We start from the raw sequence: 25,827 nt of genomic DNA on the forward strand, positions 1-25,827 counted from the left end.
TATTTCACTGCTAGTGTCCACTAGTGAGTCCTAGGATTCCTCCCATAACAGGCACGAGCTCATTCTGGCCACAGCTCACTTACGCAACTGCGGTCATTTTGCTCTGTTTGGAATCAATATCCATGACCTTCCCTGGGATAAAGGAGAAACTTTTCTGGAGTTGGCAGATGAACTCACCCCACATTGAGGCATCCGAAAGGCCTTCCCAGGAAACCCTTAGTGTGTGTTTGGGCCTACCTGCTCTGTCCAGTTGATGTCCCCTCCATCTGACCCCATGCACTACCAAGTGTTGATCAGTTAACAGCTCCATCCTTCTCTTTTCCCAAGTGTCCAGAACATACAACCTTAGATCTGATGATACCACCACAATGTCAACCTTCATCAACCTTCAGCCTCAGTTGCTCTGGTAACAAGTACACTTATAAGCAATCTTGTGGTGTCCATTATGAACAGTCCATGACTAGCACAAAAGTTCAGTAACAACTCAGGTTCAGATCAGGAAGACCATTCCTTCCAATCATGCCCCTCAAGGTCTCTGTCATCTTTTATGTGATCTTTAAATCTACCAGCAGGACTGTAGAGTTAGTAAATGACATCCTACCGAGCACTGTGCCTATTGTCAAAGGAGCCTGAATACTCAGAGCAGTTAGATGAATAACCATAGAGAACAGACTTTTCTTAGCTAACACTAGTTGTCACATTGAAACGACCCTCTTGTCCACTGGGACAAACAGCTACTGTGTGGTACCCAGCCAAATACTTCCAAGTATCCACACACCTGCTGGGACCTCTAATTTGGGGAAACTCCAGAGTAGGAAAGACCACCTGAGATCAAGTAGTCGGATTCCAGAGCTAATGCTGTGCATAGTGGTAAGACCCACTATATCTTGTTAATGCATTTCAACCTCCTGCATCAGCTTCTTCCCCATCAGTGAAATGAAGTTCCACATCCCAAGCTAGTTTCCTAATTTTCCATGCAGACCTGTCCTGCTCCTGCCCATATCCAACTGGCATCGTGCCTGACTCACATTCTACACCTTGCAGGTGATGAGCCCACATGATGGCTCCATGTAGCCAATTTTTGCTTAGACATGCCGGGTTGTGTGAAGTCACTGATACCGGCAAGGTTCTCTCAATTCTTACTGGAACCACCTGGGAGTCTTGTTTGGATCATTTTTTGTCTGGCTCCTCACCAGCTTACACCAATTTGCCAGGGGGAACCCTACCAGGAGCACAAAGCTTCAAACAACATAGCTCTAAGGCTCCTCGGTGCACTCAAGCCCTTCCACCATGACAGGGTCATTATCCCTGGTGCAGACAGGTCAATTATATATATTTTTTTAATTATTATTTTATGTATTATGATTTGATATTTTAATGTTAATATTTTGTTTCATCCATCCATTTTCTGATTTCTGTATCCAATGCTGTGGATCCAGGTGCAAGGTGGGATACTCCTGGATGGGATGCCTGTTCATATTTTCTTATTTGATCATATTCTATGTATTTGCAATTCCTGTTTTTTAAAAGTTGCACACACACATTCAACTGTTTCCTTTGAGATAAAACATTCCATTGAATTTGAAATAAATTGTATTACATGTTTTCTTTGTTCTAATCATTTAAAGAGTTGAGTAGAGTTAAATTAATAACAGTTTTGTTTTGTATTCTTTACATTTATAGCTTATGTTTAAGGTCTCAATGTCTGGTTTTGTGCCACATTTGTTACTCTAGTTTGTACTATTTTGGAACTTTATCTGATCCTAGAAAATTCATCTGAGAATACTAAATACTGCCCTCCGCCTTATGCCATTTTGCCAGTATAAATGAATGACTTCATAGAGTTCTCAGCATCTGTTTTGAACAAGTAGCCAAATCTGCTCACTTCCTTTTTTTCTGAAACTTCACCCAGCACCATCTTTTTAGGGATTATTATCCTTAATACTTCCAAATACACACTAGCTTTTTTTCTGACTTACCATAGATAATAAATAGGACTATTAAGAATTAAACATACTATGACAACCCCCATAACAACATATCTCCTTGACAAAAGGAGTTTACATTTGCTTTGTAGAATTAATCACTATTTATAGACACCATTGGCCACTGAGTTGGATTATTGCTGGTTAGTTTGTAAAAAGCCTTTTAGGATTTTTAGATTAGGCAAAATAAGATATGATTTGCCCTCTCAGATAAAATTCCAGTGTTTCTCAAAGAGTGGTTGAGGAGAACCTTAGGATGATATTAGTTTTAAGAAAAAAATCTATAAGCAAAGGCATGAACTGAACAAGCTCTCCCTCTGCATAAAGCGGTATTTTAAAAAGTCAAGGTTTCTGTGATGATGGCTTGTTGAGGGAAAAGACTAGAAGTATATGATTAGATATCACAATATGGTGACACTGAAGATTCCAACAAGACATTCCCCAGGCTGAAATATATACACAAACAAATGTGATACTACCAGTTAAGAATCACGCATACCAGTTGAGCATGCATTGTTTTTTTTTATTGAAGTACAGAATAGAGAGTTGCACCATTTATTTAGGCTACACCCAATACAAGTACTGTACATGATATTTGCTAATTGACTATGATGCATCTGATTTGCTTTGGATTGCCACAGAGGCGCAATTATTTAAAACCACATTCTCTAATAGATTACTTGGGCCTTTAGAAATAATTTCTTCTCCAACATCATTACTCAAGCTACAAATAAGCACTGAAATAGATAGGGGTGACTGAGTCCCGTGTCAAGACCATAAATCCCATGCTGTATATTCAAAGCTGTAAATACATCATGCTGTTTGTATGAATTGTCACAATGGCGTCTTACCTCCTGATGGTAGCTGATGTACTTTAAAGACCCTCAGACCTTACTGCTATCTTTACAGAGTATTCAAAGAGCAAAAATGGTTTGTACAGCTCCTTTTCTCTTGAGTCTGGAAGGATGCAGTTCAATTTCATGTTTATTTGTCATTCCAGCCATATACAAGCATACAGTGAAACAAAATATCATTCCTCCTGGTCCACAGTGCAAATACAGACAGGACAGACAGGACACTGACAAAGATATTGTAGACAGAACACACATAGTGCAAAGTGCAGATAGTGCAAATCACAAGGCAATACATAGTGCAATATACACAATGCATTGGGGGGGTTTAAAGCCTGTTTCTGAAATTGGAGTGGGTGCAAGTAGATTCCAGGGTGTTGGGGAGCCTGACAGCCTGCGGGAAGATGCTGTTACAGAGTCTGGTGGAGCTAGCCCATACACTACGATATCTTTTCCCAGGTGATAGGAGGGCAAAGAGTATATGAGAGGGGTCATCTACTATACTGGAGGCCCTGTGTATGCAGCATTTGTGATAGATAACAGAAATGGAAGGGAGGGAGGCTCCAATGATCTTTTCAGCTGTTTCCACAATTCGTTTCAAGGGTCTTGCGGTCTGAAGCGTTGCAATTCCCAAACCAAACAGTGATACAGCTGGTCAAGGTGCTCTCAATGGTGCTTCTGTAGAAAGTGGTAAAAATGGGTGGGGGAAGGTTTGCCCTCCTCAGTTGCTGCTGGAAATAGAGATGCTGCTGTGCTTTCTTGGCTAGGGAGGTGGTATTGAGGGACCAAGTGAGGTCATCTGTAATGTGTACACCAAGAAACTTGGTGCTTCTAACTGTCTCCACAGGGGAGCCGTTAATGTACAGTGGGGAGTGATCAGCGTGGGCCCTCCTGAAGTCAATGATTATCTCTTCTGTTTTGTTTACATTAAGAGATAGGTTGTTGCCCACCACTGTCGTGTCATTGGCAAACTTGATGATGCAGTTCGAACTGTGGCACTGTGGAACTTGGCAGTACAGTCATGAGTCATCAATGTGAACAGAAGTGGACTGATCACACAGCCCTGGGGGGTTCCGGTGCTTATTGTGATGGTGCTAGAGATGTTATAACCGATCCGGACTGTTTGAGGTCTCTCGGTCTGAAGTCCAGAATCCAGTCACAGAGGGACGTGTTAAGGTTCAGCAAGCTCAATTTTTCTGTCAGCTTCAGGGGGATGATTGTATTAAATGCTGAACTGAAGTCAATGAAAAGCATTTTTACATAAGAGTCTGTCTTATCAAAGTGGGACAGGGCCAGGTGAAACGCAAGAGGTACAGCATGATCAGTAGACCGGTTGGGGCGGTATGCAAACTGAAGGGGTTCCAGAGGTGTAGGGAGTCTGGACCTTATGTGGCCCATGACTAGTCTCTCGAAGCACTTCTTGATAATTGGTGTGAGTGCCACGGGGCAATAGTCATTGAGGCAAGATACCGCTGACTTCTTCAGCACTGGTATAATAGTGGTGGATTTGAAGCATATGGGGATGACCACCTGGCACAAGGAGATATTAAAAATATCTGTGAGGACGTCAGCTAGCTGTAGTGCACATTCCTTGAGCATGTGACCAGGTTTATTATCGGGTCCAGCAGCCTTAGGTGGATTAACTTTGACTAGTGTCCTCCTTACATCAGCTGGTGACAGGCAAAGCACATGATCGGCACAACGTTCAGTGCTTCGAACCGTGCATAGAACTTGTTCAGCACATCTGGGAGGGAGGCATCACCGTCACTGACATGTGGGGTAGTCCTGTAATGATCTGGATGCTCTGCCACATGCGCCGTGTGTCTCTGGTGTCCAGGAAGTGGCCATGGATTTTCTGTGCATAGGTGCGTTTTGCCTCCCTGATGGAACGGGACAGATTGGCCCTTGCAGTCCCAAGGGTTGCCTTGTCACCTGATCTGAATGCAGCATCACGGGTTCTTAGCAGTGCGTGGACCTCTGCAGTCAACCATGGCTTCTGCTTGGTCCATGTGATGGTGAATTTGGAGACAGTGACGTTGTCTATACACTTACTGATGTAGCCAGTCACAGATGCTGAATGCTCCTCTAAGTTGATGAGATGATCATAGGCAGCAGCCTCCCTGAACATATTCCAGTCTGTGTGCTCAAAACAGTCCTGTAATGCTGAGATAGCTCCATCTGGACATACTCTGATCTGTTTCAGAGCCGGTTTGGCACGTTTGAGCAGTGGTCTGTGTGCTGGGATTAGCATAACAGAGATGTGGTCAGAGTAGCCCAGGTGGGGGCGGGGAACAAATTTGTATGCATCACGGATGTTTGTATAAATTAAGCCTAGTGTTGATGAAATTAAGGGAGAACTGACTTAGAATCCATTTAAGATTACAGGAATTTGTGCCTGTGATGTAAGGCTGAATAATGGTTGTTCATATGTGAAATGGTTTTGTTTTGTTCTTTAAAATAAATAAAAAAAATCCAGTTAAGATTGAAGTCGCAACAATGACAAAGCCGTCAGGATGAGCAGTTAAGTTATGGTATTATAGTACTGGTGGCTATCTCAGGTAACAGGACAATTCTAAGGAAATTTAAATTGAATGAATAGTCGTAGAATAAATAGTTAAGATATCACTGTGTAACCATTGACATGCAATTATAAATAACAATATAGTTAAGTTGCATAGTTTACAACATAAGCAGATGTATTCATCAACAGAAACTATTAAGTAAAACTGGCAAACTTCAAACATCTTTTTGGCATTAATATCAATTTTCTTTCCTGAGTTACTCTTTAAAGAGATACTACACACTAGCCAAATAACTATTCCACATTTGAATAACTTGTTAGTCCTCTATGAGCTTAAACATCAGCTGAACAGGATACTCTAGTTTTAGAAATATTTGCAATGGAAAACCCTGCTTTTCTTCTAGCAACCTTCATCTGATGTTCTGTTGATGGAAATGGTGTAAGATTGAGCTGCACAATCCTGTGGTTGTAACAGTCTTCAGTAATACTACAAATAAAGCTGATCTGGGGATTATTCTGGCAGGGAAGGTGATAGAATTCTCTGTCATGCATTGTCAATTTTGCCAATGAATTTGGTTTCTTGAAAAACTGTAGTAGACTGCTGAATGTAGTTACTTGATAAAACCTGGAACATTGTCAAACATCTGTAAGAAAACCTCAACTATGTAAGCAAAACTCAACAATCATCCATCCAGCATAACTACAGAAGAGGCCAGGAGACTGTACTAGTGTATTATTACATATGGAAATTTAAATAACAAATTCCATGGCTGAGAAAGTATTCACTTTAAATCGTCATAAAAATGAAACATCTTTTGCATTAGCTTCTGAGTGTTAAAATAAATCACCTCAGAACTACTCCAATGTAAAATCTGCAACCAAGTGATTGTCCACTCAAATTACACTCATTAGACCAATCAACAACTAAGAGTGGAGAATTACCATTATGGGTCAAGCAATAAGTATTGGGCAAACAACTAAATTTGAAAGGCACGTACAAAATAGAAGGTAAAATAAGGAAGCAGGAAAATTTGGAATATTTCAAATACTGCTGTATTTAGAGGTTAATGCAGCTTGTACGGAGAATCCTTTGCTTGGAATACTTGTTTGGTTCTGGAGGTGCAGTAGTGGACGGTTGACTGATACTACTGATGAAGTAAGTGGTCAGCTCTCTGATAGTGGAAGTGATGCAGCTGCTGGGTGTGTACAGGCAGGTTTCTTTCTGGCCTTCTGTGCAATAGCTCCTCCTGTGGATTGCTGGTCACCCTCGAGCTAGATCAGTTAGAGCTTCTTGCCCAACACCGCTGTCTGACCGTGGGCCTTACTGTAACAATAAAGTATTGTAGCAAAAAGTATTCTAACAAACTGCACATTTTGAATCTACATTTCCTTCCTGCAGTGGTCTGGGGGTGTTGGTGTGACATTTATTGAAAATAAATATTGCCTATCCATCCATTTTCTAAGTGCTTCATCCAATTTAGGGTTGCAGGGGAGAGTGGGGGGCAATTACTGTAAAATTGAAACATATTTTTGAATTTGAGAGAAAAATCAATAACCGTATTCGAAACTTAAAGCACTGAAAAAAGATGTAAAAACATGTACTATATAATTCAACCTAGATCCCAATGTTCTTCATACTAAGAATGTTATTAATCTTACTCTTTTTCACACAAGTACACCCAACTGTGAAATGGACCAATTCACATTTCATAACAATATGTACATTATAACAGTCAAAATATTTTCCAGATCACAGGAATACTCTGGAAGGAGAAAAAAAGAGTGTACTGTACAGTATATGGGAGAGATATCAAATCTCTTTAACTGTTTTTGACATTTAAAAGTGCAAACAATTACAAAGTGTTTCATTGTTTCTTTGTGCCATGAATTTGGAAATGAAGAAAAGCCCAGAGACCATAATGGTTCATGAATGACTGTTGTTCATGAATTACTGAGGGTATCTTACAACACTTTTAGAAGGTAAGAAATTGTATATTTTGTATATATGTCATTTGTCATTTTCAGTTCCTGTTGTAGCTACAGTATATCTCTCAAAATTAGTTTAAGAGCTACTGGATGTTTGACAGTAACTATATAATATTTAGAATTAAATGAGAATCAAAAGAATATTACCCTTCTGATTGCTTTTAAATTAATTTCTGAATGCATCAGATCTTGATCCAGCAGATGACTTATCACCAGCATTAACACTGAACTTACCTAGTGGAAGGAAGCCCATTAAAATTTGTACTCTATGCACATTATATTGCAAATATCTATCCCAAGATGACAGAGGAATAACTTTCAGTTCTGCTGCTACAAGTAAGCCCAAAATACATATTTCACTTGACCAGATTATTCTGCATAATGAATTTTAATGATCTGTTTATAATTCAAAAAGCAGCTATTGTGGTATAAATCTATATATTATTAAGGAATAAATGGATCTGTGCTTCTAAAACAGAAGAATCTTAAAATGTTTATTTTGTGGGTCACCTTCCCTGAAATGCACAATCCCTGTTTTAAACAACTTCACACTTCTGGTTTATGCTTCCTTGTTTGCAAAAGGCTTTTTATTTAATTCTGATAGAACAATGTTGAACATATTCCTTTCAATCAATGGGATGAACCAGAAGAAAAGAGGCAGTTACATATAGGTTAACAAGAATTTTGGGAGGGATATTGATGACAAGACAATCTCACCCAGCTGTTCCTAATCACCATCATTACTGAAATAAGCCATGTATGTCTCAAACACCTCTGTTCACATTTCATGCAGTCTTCCTCCACCTCATAGCCACCTTATAGTTACTCCTTGCTTTGCTCCTCTTTCTTAGTTGGGTTCAACTCTCCTCTTTCTATGGCCACGTGGCTGCCCCTTAACAAAATGAGTTAAACCAAAACTGCCCTACTAAAAAATACTCAGACTCAGACAAAGCATCTGATTCTTAGATGTTGTTGTCCCTCATGAACTTTCTTAAATATGGACTGGAGTAAATACTGTTGTAAATATAGTAAAAAGCCCCTGAGACATAAAACTTGAAAAACATGGAAAAAGAAATCAGATCCAATCCTGTCATCCTTGAGGCACTGGGGAAATATGTCAGAAAAATTCAAAGGGTAGCAAAAGTAAAAAATATTACAGATCAAAGGATATCAAGGAAAAGATCATGGAAAACAGAAATTCATCATAGAGAAGTGGCATGCAGACACAGACATAAAAACTGACGTTTTGCATTTACCGTATTATTTCACTAGACTACCAGACCTAAATTTTGGTGGGAAATCATTCAGTGTGTTACATAGGTTAACAAAGGTGAGAAAGGTAAAGTGCGTAACATAAATATATAGAGTATGTTTCTTCTAATAGAACAGAAGCTATTGTTAATGCAATAATTAGATTCTAAGGCACACAGGTATTGGGAAAAATAATGAATAAGACATAACGTAGAAGAAATTCACCAAGTAAAAAGTCTTTGCAAATCAGATTAACTAAGCATTTTATGCCAAAGGGTATCAGCATTTTTAGGTGGTAATAATGAAAACAGTCTTTCTACGTATTTTTTTTCAAAGGGGTTAGCAACAAAAGTCTGCAGCTATTTCACTTCTCAGATTATTCCTTCCATAAGGAGGGTTTAGAGTAGGCAACACTACCAGTTAAAGAAATTATCAAGTACAGTGAATTATTTTTGTGTGAAATACCTTGAACTGTGGGAGGCACAGAGGTGCAGTGGTTAGCATTGATGCCTTGCAGTGTTGGGGATCTGGGTCCATTTCTGGACTGGGGTACTATATGTGTAGAGACCACCTGTGTTTGTGAGGGTTTCCTCTCACAGTCCAAAACTTATTCTTTATTGTTTATTAATTTAAATTAGAAATTAAACATGATCATCATGGCATCAAAACTTGGAGGAGTGTAATGCAAAGAGGAAAGTGCTAGGAAAAGTGTACAATGAACAGTCTTTTGGCCTTTTGCCTCATTTTTTAGCTAGAAGAGTTTAAAGCACCTCATCATCCCTGCATCTTATCAAATGTTCTTTTTCATAATAGACGCAGAAGGATTTCATAGTCCTAAAACTGCTTGGGAAATAAATTGGCAGGAAGCTGTTATTTATAGCCAGTAGCAGTGCTTCATTCACCTGGGCCCTGGTGCAAGTTGCAAGTTGTTATTTTGGGCACCCTCTTGGAGTTTTGCTTTGCAGGGGGAAGGAGATTTAGGTATCAGCCCCCCTTGCTCCAGCACTGGGCCCCCATCAAGGTTGGGCCTGATTGCAGTCACAACCATTGTGCGGCCCGTCAAACCAGCTCTGGCCTGTGCTAAGAATGGAGAAGTGCCAAACACTGAGGAGGGTACAGGGCAGGAATTTCAGCCAACTGAAAACCCGAAAAGCTAAAGGAGAGGCCCATGTCACTGAAACCTCATATATCATCTGACTGTTACACTCCTGGCTGATGTAGTTTCCCCTAACAAATGCCACAAGTTATGAAGGCAGAATCTTATAGGTATTGTAACTTAAGAGCATTTAACTAGCTTTAAACAAGCTAAATTATTTGAATTGGTACGTTCAAACTTCATATTTTATTACAGTGAGTGTGAAGAAAGCCACACATGCAAGCAAATCCACATTAAGTACTGTCTCTGCAACAAAAAAAATGACTTCTTCATGTAAAAAGCTTTCTTCAAATGAAGACTGTATTTTCAAATGACTTTTCTTAACCACAAAAGCTTTTTGTTATCAGTGCCACTGTCAGACATTGTACCAATAGGATTCTTTCACAGACAATGAATCGTACTTAACTCCCACAAAATGAAAACCTTAAGCCAGAGTTACGGCTTTCAGCTTGCATCAGCAACTTTTCAGCATTGCGAACCATTTGTTTTCCGGCTTACAAAGCAGATGGGAAGCATTTTCTTTAGTGCAGTATCATATGATCTAAAACAAGACCATGTTTTCTACAATGCCAGAGACAGTCAGTAGTATTTTAGACAGAAACTTTAATTTATATAAAGATATAATTGCAAAACACACTTGCTGTTTAATTTGACATTTATTACGATTGGTTTCATGGATAAATTCATAAAGCCAACCAAAACTTCAGATTTTCAGAAGACCTAATCTCACATAAAAGGTTTTCATTCCCATGCTTTCCAAAACATTAAAAAGGCTGAAGTCACAATTTACTGCTTAGATTAGATTATTTCTACAGGTTTTTAGGTTTAATTTCCTTATTGAACTGAGATTTAATATTAAAACTGTTCAGAACATGCAAACAGAAATTTGATGCAGCATAATAGCATACACAAACTTGTGGTCTCCTACTTTTCATTTTTACATTTTATTTTAATCACTTTCTACAGTATGTGTTGCTGGGAGAAGACACCTGTTCCAACAATTTAAACATGAATCTAATATTTAGGATTTGTGCATGTGAACAATAGTAGAAAATGTCTCTATGCTACAGTGAACTCTGAAAAAGATTGAGGACAGGACAGGTAATTATAAAAATAAAGGATGTCCCTTAAAATTTAAGATCTCTGGCAATATTACACTAAGGGGACAGCAGTAAAAAGGATTTCTACTGATTTTTAAAGAACATTACATGAAGTAAATAATAATGGAAATAACAATTTCTGATGATGGTTCTTTTCAAATACATCGAAAACACTAAATTGCAAGTAACACATCAGTACTCAGCAGACTAACCAGTTCTGCAGGTGAAAAATGTTATCACATGCAAATTATGTGATTGTCATTAGACGTGTGTTCAAACTGTATTTAAAGGTGAGACACTGCAAAGCCCTCATGGCTTTTAATCAGTTTATATTCTGTTTTACTACAACACAGAAAACATGAGTTAATATCTCAAGCAAATAACCATGGATTGCCGGTAATAGAACCTCAGCTGTGTTTTGCCAACATTCTGATGGAAAGTTCACTGTCACAAATATGACATTAGTCCCATTCACAGCCCTGTCGACAGCTAGGGCATCTACCCAATCAACAGTATCAATACATACAGTATATGAAACTGGAAAACTTGATCCCAGGTATTACTGAAATACATCTTTTTGCAGACTTAGTGTTTTCCTATTTGTCATTTCTTAGGCAAGGTTTCAGGATAGGTACTGGATGCCAGAGCTGTGCAACGCACTGATAGAGGCCATTGCAAAGAACATATTTACTAATATCAATGATAGTCAAGAATGATCATCTTACAATGAACCCAAAAGTGACTGATATGACCAATATGGAGTTTGCACACTCTGGCTTCTTCATTAACATACCTTCGATTCCCAGATATTCTTTCTCCCTTTCATTCCAACCAAGGGCCATAATCTCCAAGGAGCTGATATTGATGTTGGCTTTCTTCTAGTTTGCTTTTATGATATGTTTGAAATGCTAGTTTAATCACTAGTGGTCTCTCCCAGGCAGAGTACTAACCTTGATGTTGATATGTGACATTTTCCACAAAGAGTGAAATATGTTGTCCATGTTTTAACCTCAGTAAAGAACAGTTAAGTAGGAATAATGGCTGTCCTGCAGGACACCATGGTTTTATTTTTATGCTACCCTCAATACCTGCTTCATCACAAGGCTGCTTTAACAGTCTGACAAGTTGTCAGAGCACATGCTGTAGGGTCATTGGTGTACTTAATATACTGTATATATATATTTTCTTAGAGCTAGATGTGAACTACAATTAAGTTATTCTTCAAAATTTTTAAATAATGCAGAACTCACTTTGGCTCAAGTGTTTAAGCCTAATATTAACTGTGGCTTATTCAGCAATAAAAAAATGTTGTCATACTATGCATTTATTCAAAGTCAGCTGTTCTCCACGTTGCAAAGACTGACACACTTCCTGTTTGAGATATGCAAAATGCCTTGAGACTGGATTTCTTTAAATGTGATCTCATTTCCCAAACCTAGCGTCTGTCTTGCACTGTGTATTCAGCAGCATGATGAGTAAGACAAAGTTCATGACTTTTACCACATACAAGGCTGATTTTAATTGCATACCCCACTATCCATTTTCTCTATCAACTATTGTAAAAAAAAGCATTCACACTGTAAGTACAGAACCATTAGAGATCCCTTGAAATAAAAAATCAGTAGACTAGTATTTAGTATTTTGCCTCATTTTATAAAAGAGTACAGGAAATATTTTTATTAGTTTAAGAAATAGCGTTCTGCTTCAACATCATGAAATTACCCAGCATGTCCTTGTTAAAAAAAAATTCACAACCTCAAAAAGGATAAAATGCAGAAATTTGAAACACCAGTATAAAACGTTTTGTCTTTTAATTCAGATCCTGAACATTAAAAGCAGTATACACAGTTTCAACATTTAGAAAGATTAGTTTCAGCTCACTTGTGTACTCTTCAGGTTACAAGTTTGAGAGATCTTTATCTTTGCAACTTCTAGGCTTAAGCAGTTACAGTACTAAAGAAAAACCTGCACATTTCTCAACAATTTCAGTTTTTTGTTACATCCATAGCTCCTCACCATCAAAGCAAAAGCAATTCAAGCACTGTTGAAGAGTGCTGATCACAGATGAAGAGAGGACAAGCATTTTCTTTTTTTCATTTACCTTCCTGTGTTCCATACATGAAGAACTAAACTGAACATTTTCTTCTATAAATTCACATAAATGTAAAGTGGAGTTCTGAGTTAACAACTGGCTATTTGGCCAATATTTCACATTTGGTTTTGTTTCTATATTAAATTTCTTGAGGATAAATGTGTTCACCTCAATTCACTAATTTTACTCTTTGCTATTATTTTTATAAAATTGAACAATGATGTTTGGAGGTATACTGTACATTCACTCACTGTAAAAATATGCTTGATTGCAGATCTAAATTCTTGAATGACTTTCATGGAAAGAGATTCTCTAAGTGTGCATTTTGAACCCAAGAGCTCAGCCTAGTGTTTAACATAGTATTTTCTCAACAACACCGACATTATACCACAGGTATGCTTTTCGTTATTCACTCCAGAATTGTAACCTGAGAGAAAAAATGATTGACATTTATACTTTCATAATGAAATAATCTAATGTGCATTACACAGATAAGAAATCACATGCACTTTAATGGAATAATATAGAATTTGACAGAATGCTCTCTATGGAATTTATCCAAACCTAAAGCTGCATCTTTCTATCCACTTCTCACTTTGACTAAGCTGTTCTCTACAAGAATGAGTGAAATATTCTCCTTTGTAGTGAGAGTAACACCTCAACAATAGTAACACAAGACAACCAATCTGTGATGGAGTTTATTGTGTTTTTGCAGTTGCTATACTAAACCGTATTTCATGCCTCCTGCACTACAAATTACAGTAGAATGTTTCAGATATTGAGCATTCATCTCACAATGTGTATTGCCCGACTGTTCTTCTGCCTTGAAGACCTACGATTCTGACTAATTGGCTACATTTCACTTGGGGTTCACAAACCACTGGATTTGGTTAACAGCAAGCCCTATAACCAGCAAACCCTACCCCACAAGGATAAACTATTACTGGCATTACTGGCAGTGCTATGAGTATTTATGGTGAGGTTACACAGTCAGTGATTGCTGGTGCATCCCAAAAAAACATGCAAAGTCTTTATATTCCAATACTTTATAACATTCCAGTCCTTTTTTTCATAATTATTAGCTGACCCAACCCTCCAATCCTGTTTCACTGTTTAAAGAGAATGAAAACCAATCCTGTGAAGCATCCTTGTTCTTAATCTCTCTTCTGTATATACCGAGTTATGCATAAGTATATATGCAGAACAGCTGTCTATAATTTTCCCCAAAGGGAAAGAATCATAAATGACAGCTTAAATTATCAAGACATCAGATTCTTATTCCTAAACTAACTTACAGGGCCAGGAAGTTCTGTTTTTGCATCTTGATTGTTTAAGATCACACTATTAAGTCAGGAACAATAAAGACAGGAAGTTAAAAGGCACAAGACAGTAGCAATAGCTGCTCTGGTAGTAAACTGTAAACATTTTTTCTTTACTTTTTAAAGATTATGAGGGATCACGTTCATTAAGATTGATTATCCAAGGCAACGGATAAAGGCCAGTCAATGGTATGGTTTATATACTTTTAATCTGAGCACCCTTCTGGGTGCTTAGTAAGTACTAAATATCAAAAGATGTTTCTGAACAAGGAAATAAGGCTTATAATATTACAGTCTTCAACAGTTACATTGGTAGTGTAAGCAAAAATATAACTTGCCTTCACAATATATATTTTTTCTAATACAGGAATATGTTAAAACCTCCCCTCCACTCACCTACACACATACCTACCAAACACTGCAGTGATTTTTATCTTGGTAATAAAAACTCTGCAGATTTTACTTTAGCAAGGTTATTCTTCAAATATGGAACCTCAAATGTCTTTGAAATGTTCTTCTGCACACTAAGGAGGAGCTAAAACGCCTGCAAACCACTCTGTTTTCCAGAACTGCCACGACAGAGGCAATCAAAACAGAAGTCATGAATCCAAGATGCTGGTAAGAATTTGCTTGAATGCAGTAGGTGGGGGGTGCTTTTCTCTGTAAAGATTGTATTGCTAAAGCAATGCTCATTAATTCCATCTGGCTTTTTTCAGAAGTGAAAGGCCACAAGTTGGGGAGAGGTGAAAGTCCATCTAGGATCTAGGCATTGTCGTATTTTTGCAGGGCCTCCTCCAGCTTGTGCGTCACCTTCTGGAAGAAGGAGATTTGCTGCTGTAGGAAATGCTGCATCTGTGCCTTGAAATCCCGTACACGGATCTGGTGGAAATGCTGGATCTCCGCTAGCGTGGCGAAGGAGATGATATTGCAGCGCTCATTGATGCCCTCAGCCTGCGGAGACTCCATCTTCCCCTCCTCCACATGCTTCTGGCTCTCCTTCACTTTGGTTAGGGCTCCTGCGGACAAAAGTTTCTTGAGTTTCAGAGTGTCAGGTAAATAAAACGTTTCATTCTCTAACAGGTGAAATACAAACACCTAAACCATTCTTCAAGCTAGCCTGCTTTTTAGGTTTTTAGTTTGCTTCCTGATAGCTATAAGGAGGTGGAAGGATGACTTCATTCTGTTTCCAGTAGAGTGAGCATGTCACATGATTCTAATATTTATCTTTTGCTTGAATTAAAAAACTATTGTTCAAAGCTCTTAAAAATACCTGCAGACAACTGTAATATTGACATGAAGAGAACAAATAAAATCCTCAGCCCAAAGTGAGACAAAGTGTCCTATTATAAAAAAGGAAGGTTCTACAAAAATGCATGACTGTAACAGACAATAGTGATAAAAGTCTGTATGGAACAGTTCCCTATAGAAAGGTTAAAGCAGAAATGTTTGTTCATCTATACAGGCACTGCCTGGGTTAGGTACCAATTACACAAATTCAACTTTACATAAAACCATCATAAATTAAAAATTCTGATTGTATAAATTATACATAAGTGAAAATGACTTATGGCAGTAGAACATGACATTAAATAATTTCCGCTACTCTCAATAGTAAATATGTAAAAATTAAAAAACAGTGCAGATAGCTTAAGACTGAAATTTGCCAAGTAAAATTTGATTTACAGAATGGTTTCCAGAACCAACACAGAAGTAATGAACTATGTGAAATCAGTTTATTTCTTCTTCTTCTATGAAACGGCAATGGTATAAGTAAAGAGAGGAAGACATTTAGTGTTATCTTAACATATATATGAGTTTCACCATTCGCTTAAAGATTCTCAGAAATGGGAAAAACACTCAATTCTAGGTTATGACACTTGGCATGTCCAAATGAAATTTCCCATTGTACAACAAATAACAGTATTGAAGAAGGCAAGGTAGGAAATCTCTCAAACATATATTCGCTTCTTTAAAACTGAAAGGTAGGGGTTGATGTGATATTAAGTATTTGTGCAAAAACCCATTATGTTTAGTAATCATAGATAGGCTACATACCTAATGGCTGATATTTGTCATTTGGTTAAAATCCAGGGACTCCTTCAAGACCTACAAGTTCAGGGTCTTTAACCTTCCTACTGACTCAGCATTGATAAATTGACTAAGCTGTTTGTCTCAATTAAAAACCTCTTTGTTCACAGTTTTATAACCAGTTATGCTTTAGGTTCATTAACACCACTTTTGGTGAAATAACCAACACCCTTGCTAACTGTCTTTTTAGAAAATCAAGTAGCAAAATTTCACCAATTCCAACACCTGTTAAGCCCATGCTTCATGCATGAGTAAACGTTCCAATTTTTTCTGTTAAAATCAGGAAGAAGAACCAGGAAATGAGCTAAATGCATGACAAATTATTTAACAGCTGTTATCATGGGTTTTACTGTAATTCACATTGAAAAAGAATTTATACAGTTAATATTGGATGATTTAGTAAAAACTCTTTCAAAGGTCTTACCACATAAAGAAGACAGTTTATCGCTTAATACCATTTACTATGGATTATAACTAAGTCTTCTAGGTATAAGAAAAGTTATGAATAATAATTCTGATTAAATGCCATGCAATAAATGGGACATTGTGTTCCCTGCAAGGTCACTTTACAGTACCTATCTGTCTCTTTAGTACTACAGACTTCATATCAGGGTGATTTGAATAATGTCAAGACAAAATACTCATACACTACAAATAATTTGTCTGGAACTGATCATTAAGGTTGTATGGTTTTCAAATTCGCAGTACAGTACAACATAGAATGCCATCAGGAAGGTATCGTTGAGAAAATTACTGAACAATTGCTCTACTACTTTCATAAAATGTCTTGGCAGGAATAGCATACTCTTAAAGCAAACTACTCAACAGGCTAACACTGAGGTGATGGGGAGAAATACGCTCCCTATGCAGAAGAACTAGTTGTAATTAACTAGAATAAAACAAACTGTAATACTGCAAATAAGAAAAGGATATTGATTAAGAAAATTGGATATACTGTATAATACATATTATGCTTTTGTGTAAAAAAGGATGTGTAGCTGATCAGAAGCTTTTGCTTCTTCCATTTTCTCTCCTCAGCTAAGTTTTCCAAGTAGCTACATATCCAATGAAAAAATAGTGTTATTATACATCTTATATTGTTCTTAAAGAAATGGTAAAACGTGTACTTGCAGCCAACCGTTTATAAGATCTCTGCTATATGCACAAAATTCAGTCTTACATATAGCCCTTGGTGAAATCTGTCACCAGTAGTACCCTGCACTGTAGCACACTTGTGTAGTCCACTTGTGAAGTGACTTACTGTACTTTGACCTGCTTTTTAGAACAAAATACAATATGTCTAACTAAGCAGATGAGAGCGAGGTTTATAACATGTCACTTCCAGATTTCCTCTTGACAAGGGTCAAGTGGGGTCATCTATGTACTTTTCACTTCTGGACTTTGCATGTTCACACCCTCAAGTGTTTTGCAATTCTTATGCAAATACAATGTTGGATTTTTCAGAGATTTCATTGACAATATAAAGTGTAAACGGCAGCTCCAAAGCGATTTCTTCCTGGAAACAAAAGACTATATGTAAAACATGAAAGTCATTTTTTAAAATTGTGTAGTATTGCCAACTTTGCTACTGTATCTTCAGTGTTCTTTCATTATGTTCTGCCCTGCTTGCTCAGAATTTTTCTGATTAATTTGAACTGATATGGCCCTTTGATTTTGGCCTATTTCCATCCTGAATTTGACCCTTGTGTCTAAAGTTGTGGCTTCTTTTTTCACTTGAAGTGGCAAGGGTGTGAGGTGATAAGCCTCACATGAAAAATCAAGAAAGAAAAAAGTAAAAAGTTACCAGTTTGCCATACAAATTGTTAGAAAATGAAAAGATTGAAGTTAGTTATGATTCTCTGTTAATTATTTTAATCTGTAGCATTGAAGACAGTAAATTCATGAATAAAATATGTACTGCTTTTATAATAATAATAATAATAATAATAATAATAATAATAATAATAATAATAATAATAATAAACTTTATTTTATATAGCGCCTTTAAAGGTGGCTTCTCAAAGCGCTTTACAGGATGACAATAACAATAAATAAGAAGACTACAACAATAAATAAGAAAATTTCACAAGACAGGACACAATTATAGTTACAACAATACAACAATAACAATAGAGGAGACCGTGGAAGATGGTATTAAGAAGAGCAGAGGGGTGAAGAATGGAACCAGTTAAGTAAAGGCTTTTCTGAAGAAGAAGGTTTTGAGTCTGGATTTGAAGGAGTTTAGAGAAGGTGACTCTCTAATATCCTTGGGCAAAGAGTTCCAGAGCTTGGGGGCATAGCAGGAGAAGGCCCTGTTGCCCATACAATGTAGACGGGCTTGGGGGACAGTAAGGAGGGCAGAATTTGAAGAGCGGAGGTTGCGAGGTGGGGAGTAGGGCGATAAAAGTTCAGACAGGTATTGAGGTGCCAAGCCATGTAAAGCCTTATAGGTGAGCATGAGGATTTTAAAGTCTATGCGGAATTTGACCGGAAGCCAGTGCAAGGACTCCAGGATAGGAGTAATGTGAACACTTGCACTAGACCTGGTCAGGATTCTGGCTGCTGAATTTTGGACATACTGCAGCTTGTTCAGAGTAGATTTAGATACCCCAGGGAGCAGAGCATTGCAGTAGTCAATTCGAGAGAATACAAATATGTTGATCAGCTTTTCAGCCACAGTTAATGATAGCATAGGGCGTAGTCTTGCGATATTTCTAAGGTGAAAAAAAGATGTTTTGACAGTATGCTGTACATGTGGGTCGAATGTTTAGCCAGAATCGAATATAACCCCAAGGTTTTTCAATTTTGATTGAAGCTCAAGTACAGAGCCATCTACAGACAGGGTTACAGGACTGGCTTTACGAAGTTGATGGGGGGTACCAATAAGCATGACTTCAGTCTTGTTACAGTTAAGATGAAGGAAGTTTTGAGTCATCCAAATTTTAAAATGCAATTAGATAGAATAGAGACAGCCACATCAGTGTCGGGTTTGGTATGGATGTATATTTGAGTATCGTCAGCGTAAAAATGAAAGCTGAGGCCATGTGATCTTAAAAGCTGACCAAGTGGGAACATGTAAATGATGAAGAGCAAGGGGCCCAGTATTGAGCCCTGGGGGACACCAGACTTGACAAGACCAATTTCAGACCTGTACCCATTGAGAGAGACAAAGTGACAGCGATCAGTGAGGTAAGACTTAAACCATTTGAGGGCAGTGTCAGAGACTCCAAACACAGTTTTAGCTAAGTGAAGTAGTAAGTTAATAGTGAGTTACTTAGTAAGGGATGGACTAAGAGCTAAGTGGTAGTGGGATAGAAACAGGAAATACAGTAGGTGCCAGCCATCCCTAGCTACACATACTGAACATGTTCCCTAAATGGGAAGGTATAATTGGGTGGAGATGAAGGAAAATGCCCAATCAAATTTGTGTGTCGGCAAGAAAAGAGGTAAATTGCTTTAATACAATTCTTGCTCTCATTCTCCTGTGAGTGAATTCCACCTTTCTTTAGATCCAAAGTACCAGCAATTTGGCCTACACTTTGACATCTAAAGCATAATAGGAGAGACCTTCTAAAGGTAAGAAGAGCACAGATTAAATAAAACATTACAGCAATTTGAGAGGTGATCTGAGGTAATATTTTTGCATAATCAAAAAGTAACATATCAGCTTATCAGTTTCAGTTTCAGATGAGGTTATCAACAGATCCCACCTGTCAGCTCTGTACATCCAGGGTATTGTGCACTTATTTACATGCCTTAGGAGTACTCCACAAATAATGTTTTGGAACTATGTGCGGTTTGTGTTGGGCTCCCCAATGCATATGTGGTCTGTTTTGTTCTATAATTGCTTAAGTGTTTTCTCTCCAGTGGGATGGGAGTTTCACTTAATAAAAGCAAAATAACTGCTAAATAAGAGCCCAGAAATAGATTTATAAGTTAAGAGATTTTTTTTTATTTGAGAAAGAAACCTAACAGACAAAGCCTTTAAGAAACTGTTATTAAAATGTAATATTAATTTTAAGAGAGCAGACTGATCTGTGGGAGGTCTTTTACTGTAAAACAACCAGTATTTCTCCTATATGGTGCGATGTTGATTGCTCTGCTACTAGGGTGGTCCATATTTGAATGAATAAGAGAGGGTAGCTTTTGTCCGATGAAAACATGGACTCAGGAACTCAGTCTTTGTAATTGTCTAAATAATAGTTTGTATGTTTACGGGTTGTAAAAAAATATTTGTTTTTTATACTTGTGCTTCCCCAGTCTTTCATCATCTCCCCGTGACAGAGAAGCAAAGAAACTATGTGATCAGTCTGGTCAGTTTTCATTATGACTAAAGGGGTGTGCTGTCTGGTATTTTAAATCCATGTCATAATCAATTTTGACTTTTACACTAATAATCACAACCCATACCAAACTATTTTCACACAATATATTGAATTCTTGAATTACTGAACACATTTTCATGTAAAATGTATTGTAATATTTTGCCGATAAGTATTAAAAAAAATGTTTAAAAATGTTTCTTGTTTTCTATATTGACATTATACATTCCATTGCTTTTAACAAAGAATAACCAACTAACCAGAAAATGTGGGTGTTCCGATGTTCATGTTTTATTTAAAAGGAAACTTCTGTTATTTAGAGGAACAACTAACAGGTTTATCCCATGATGAAAAGAGAAGAGAGAAAACACAACATTTCGGCTATGAAGTCTTCATCAGGTGTGAGCATGTGAGAATGTCTGTTATTTAATTTAATATTGCCAATTATTTGTTATATCTATGCTCCTGCTTTGGGAATCCTGATCCCAGTCAGGTAGTACCCAGACATGAATGCTCAAAAGGCAAGTGAACTTTGTTTTAAAAATGAAGTATTTACCCTAATGAAATATTCCAACTTAAGCAAACCTGGATTGTTTCTCTTTTACAATTGTCTTATTATTTCTACTAAATTTGTCTTGTAAATATCAGAAGCTTCTTCTCTGTACCAAATACACAGAACTGGTTTTAGAATTTAGAAACATGGAAAAAAGGTATTTCTGAAGTGAAAATATTTAGTATCAACACCTCTGAGGTGTTCAGACTTGTAACATTTTAGAATGCTAACGCTCTTCTAGCAGGCAGGCAATTCAACATACCTATGGTCACAAAGCTTAACCCCTGGTTAGCTTTAAAAAAGCATTGACTTGTAATATGCACTTCAGTCAACCACTAATCATATGCTGGCAAATGTCAAACGAGTTTAAATCAAGACCCCAGCGGAAGATTCCTACAAAGCTGAGACAGCAAATAAATAAAGATAACCCTGTGTCCTGTCCCCCTGAAATTCTGCTTACTGCCCAGGTTTTTATTTCCTATATAATATCAGAGAAATAACTGGAATTATCAGAGAAATGTGTTTGGGTCTAGGACTAAGAAAAGAGGACTAGAATTTTTCTTTCTTAGTACTCAAGAACATGAACATCCCTTTTCTGTGCACTAGAATTTTGTTACACTCGTACTTATGAGTGGAATATTATTGCATATTTGACTTTGTTGTGATTTTACTATTACAGTTAACTGTCGCAGACCCCTTATTTCCCATCAATATGTCAGAGGTTTAAAGCTAAACATCAGATGACTGTGGAAGATTACATATTTTCCCCAATAGCTAAATTCCAATATCCTCTGCTGGCAATTAACTTGCTTCCAGCAGGAAACATTTACTTTTATTATTTTTTAAAGGAAACATCATATGGTTAGTTATAAATACTGTTTTAATGCTTCCAGAATTCCCCTTTTCCAAATTGAGGAGTAAACTAGAATACTACTAAAGCAGAGATAATAGTACTGCAATTTCTACAAAAATCCTTTTGACTTCGAGATTCTTAGATTACATATTCTCTTGAAATAACCAAAATAAAAGATTTGTATCTAAAGCAATAAAACATTTCAGAATGGGATAATGTTTTATAAGTTTTATGCAGTATGTGCAACAATGGCAAATTATAGTGTCCAAAACACAGATTTGTGATAGACTGTGTAAACAAGTTACTTTTCTTTCTTTCCATTCAGTATTTCAATAGAGTACAACCCATTTATTCTGCTGTGCTACTGTTGCTTGAGAGCAGTTACTTACAGGAAATTAATTACTTAACCAAACAAATAAATAATACAGTGCCATATCTGCAATCGAGAACATATATTCTGGTCAAAAGTGTTTTTTGTTTTACATCTTTGGATAAATAAAGAGAGATAAATTTAATTGAAAATTTAAAGCTACAGTATTATATCAATTGCCCCCTAAAACAGCAGTATTGTACTTATTTACTGTTATTCAGTATAACGAATACATAAGAAAGACTGGCTAGGCTCAAATAAAGTACCTTAATTTCCTTCCATTTAAGCAAAGAATCTTCCTCCCATCCCCCAGCCACAATTCATTAGGCCCTAGGGCTGCATCTTCCTCTCTTGTTGGTAACCCAGATGTCTCAGACTCAAGGCACTTCAAAAGCAGCTCAAGTGAATGCTGAAATAGGTGGTGTTGGCTCTGGCAGAGAACGAAGCTACTATAACAGTCCACTGACCAACAGGCACGCCCCATTAATTGTTAAGATCCTGGATGCCTGCCCTGGCAAGGATCTTTGTTGCTGTGTCTTGTGATTAAAAGTTGGAAGGGGGAAAAGACTTATTTTTTGACAACATATAGAATGTATGCATTTTTTTTTTCAAATTTATAAGTCTGGCAGTTTGTAGCAAAAAGGGGAATAAATAGGTATTTTATATTTCATCAAGCAAGGCCTGTGTTGAATTAGGCACTGTGGCAACTGAGGAAAGATGCTTGTACTTGCAGTACACAGTATATAACAACACTATGAAATTAAATGGTGAAAGGTACAAAAAGATAATGTCTCACATACATTGTTTTAAATATTGTACCCCTGTTCTATATACAAAGTGTTTTCAAACCTAGTCTTCCACTTCCATTAAAACAAGTCTTTATTTTGTGAGTGATTAAACCCAAATTGACAACAATGTACTGTTAGTACTGGTATGATTCTCGCTGCAATTCCCACTTATTTAATCACTCCATGACAGCTCATAACACACACCAGCAGGCCATGAAATATTCTGAAATTCCCAAGGTACAACTTCTTATTTACAATGACAACCTAGAAATGTATCACTGCATCAGATGTAACCAAACCGGATCAAGGCTAGAATGTGCAGTGAATCATACAGCATGGTGACATTGTGGCCTGCTCAAGTCAACTGTGGATATACCAAAATATATTCTTAGTTATTTCTTGAAAATCCTGACAAAATAAAGATACACTTATGATAGTGTCCAGTTATATTAAATTTTAAATGTAATACCAACTTCAAAAGAAAAGAGGAACAAAGCTCTAAAAGTAGCTCTTGCAACTGTTAAACCCTTGTAAATAAAAGTTTAACAAAAGCACTTCAAATCCATTGTGAATTTTAAAGACTAGTACTCAGACTGAAGCAGAAGTTCACTGTGACCATGTTACAAGGAAATTCACGTAATGAAATTTTCACTAAAGGTTAAAGAACTGTTTTAGCACTGATAAAGCTGCAAAGGGAGAGGCTTTGACAAGTGACTCACCCTTGTGAGTTTTATAATGAGCAAACAATTTAAGCTTTTTTCAAGTTATTAAACTAGGTTACTGAAATACAACTTAAGATGTAGTAAAAGGAAAGTCTCATAGCAGCCTGAAAAAAAAAATGTCATTCTTGTGACAAAGACCCAGTCTTTTTGTAGCTTTGTAGCTTGATTTTGTCAGACCTAAGAAGCTCAAGGCTCGGCATTGTCAGTACTGGAATGGAAGATCTCAAAGGGAAAAACTGATTGGAGTAAGTAGATTTAGTGGACCAGTAGTTGCCACTATTCCCCTGACTCAATAGTTTCCAGACTAGTGTCCCATTATACTATACATAAGAATATTGTGTCGTAGGAGGTGTTGTCCTTTGTATATGATGTTAAACTGAAGTCCTAACTGCTTGACCAAGGTCCCTTGCCAGTGTTTGTAAGAGCAGGTGCATTAACCCACTGTCTTGGCTCAACTGCTTTATCTAGCACCGTCTTGTTATTAGTTGACCATAAAATGAACATGAATGAAACATCCATCCCATCCATTTCTAACTGCTTCTTTCAATACAGGGTCACAGGAGTTGAATGCGGCAAGGAACAGGAGCAAGGTAGGATACACCCTGGAGAAGACGCACACAGACACAAACACACACTCACACCAGGGCCAATTTTCACAGAAGCCAAATAAACTACCGTAATGGTTTTAGTTTGTGTGTTTGTGAAAGGAAACAGAAGCACCCAAAGAAAAGACTTTTTAAATCACTGGGAATGAAAACTTCATGCAGATAGCAACCCAGGGCCCAAATGCTGCGAGCAATGCTAACGTCTGCGCCACCTTGCTACTTAAAAGCACTAAATAAACAACAATCCTAATTCTACCTATACTTTAACAAGCACAATGTACAGTTCACAACATCAACTATGTAAATCTCCTACTCAGAGAGATTGCATCCTTTTTTAACTTTAACACACAGACCTAATCAGATAAGTACTTCTAATGTAGAAATTCTTTCCACTTCCTGCTTAATAAATAAAGAGAAGAGCATTACTAACAGGTACTTTGTTTAAGGATTTACATAGAGTATGTACCTGCACATAACGCATGGTTTTATCCGTGTAACTTATTACAACTTTTAATAGTATTTATTTTTTAAATATATTTTTTTTATTTCAGCATGTTGGTAAAGCTATAACTAAGGGAATGGCATGTCCTACAGTATTCTCTTGCTAGTCCGTCTTCGAGGGATTTTTTAATTCTAAATTTGTATAAAACAACTTTTACAGATTCCTAGTTAACACTGACGCCCAGTGTTAGAGCCGACTATTTTCTTAGGAGGCTCAGTTCCTTTGGTATATGTGAAATGCAATTTTTTATCAATCAATGGTGGCAGCATCCATCTTCTACGGTTTCGTGTGCTGGGGCAGCAGCATCATGGCAAGAGATGTAAATAGACTCAAAAACTCATCAAGAAGGCTGGCACTGTGTTGGGGCTGAGCCTTGACTCACTGGAGGTGGTTGCGGAGAGAAGATTGCTGACCAAGCTCACAGCCATCATGAACAACGCCTCTCATCCATTACATGGGACTGTTATTAGACAGCTAAGCACTTTTAGTAACAGACTGCTCCAGCTACGGTGTTCAAGGGAACGTTTCCGCAGGTCCTTCCTCCCAGCGGCTGTCAGGGTGTATAACACTGCCCTATGCTAGGCCTGTTAGCCCTTCATCTGCTCATCTATGGACAGCATGCTGCACTATTGTACTTTTGGACACTGCATTAATATACTGTTTATAATGTGGTATTTTCAATCTGTATTACCCATGCGCTTTTTGCACATCTTTTATTGTTTTACAGTGACCATTAGCATATTTTGCACACACTTATTTTGCT

General features: G+C 37.3%; 1 protein-coding gene across 3 annotated transcripts in view; it reads right to left on the reverse strand.

Moving 5' to 3' along the window:
• Window positions 1-25,827, reverse strand: part of snx18a (sorting nexin 18a) — a 64,520-nt gene that overhangs the window by 21,404 nt on the left and 17,289 nt on the right. Inside the window, exon 2 of one of the 3 annotated variants that reach the window (XM_088629507.1) lies at window positions 12,645-15,277. The exons of the other annotated variants lie outside the window; for them this stretch is intronic. Within the exon in view, the coding sequence (XP_088485633.1) occupies window positions 15,024-15,277 (254 nt within the window). The 3' untranslated portion in view covers window positions 12,645-15,023. Of the gene's footprint in view, window positions 1-12,644; window positions 15,278-25,827 lie in introns of those variants that run through there. 3 annotated transcript variants of the gene reach the window in all.

Source organism: Lepisosteus platostomus, chromosome 4 (genome assembly GCF_059453375.1).
Source record: "Lepisosteus platostomus isolate fLepPlt1 chromosome 4, fLepPlt1.hap1, whole genome shotgun sequence".
NCBI classification, from domain to species: Eukaryota; Metazoa; Chordata; class Actinopteri; order Semionotiformes; family Lepisosteidae; genus Lepisosteus; species Lepisosteus platostomus.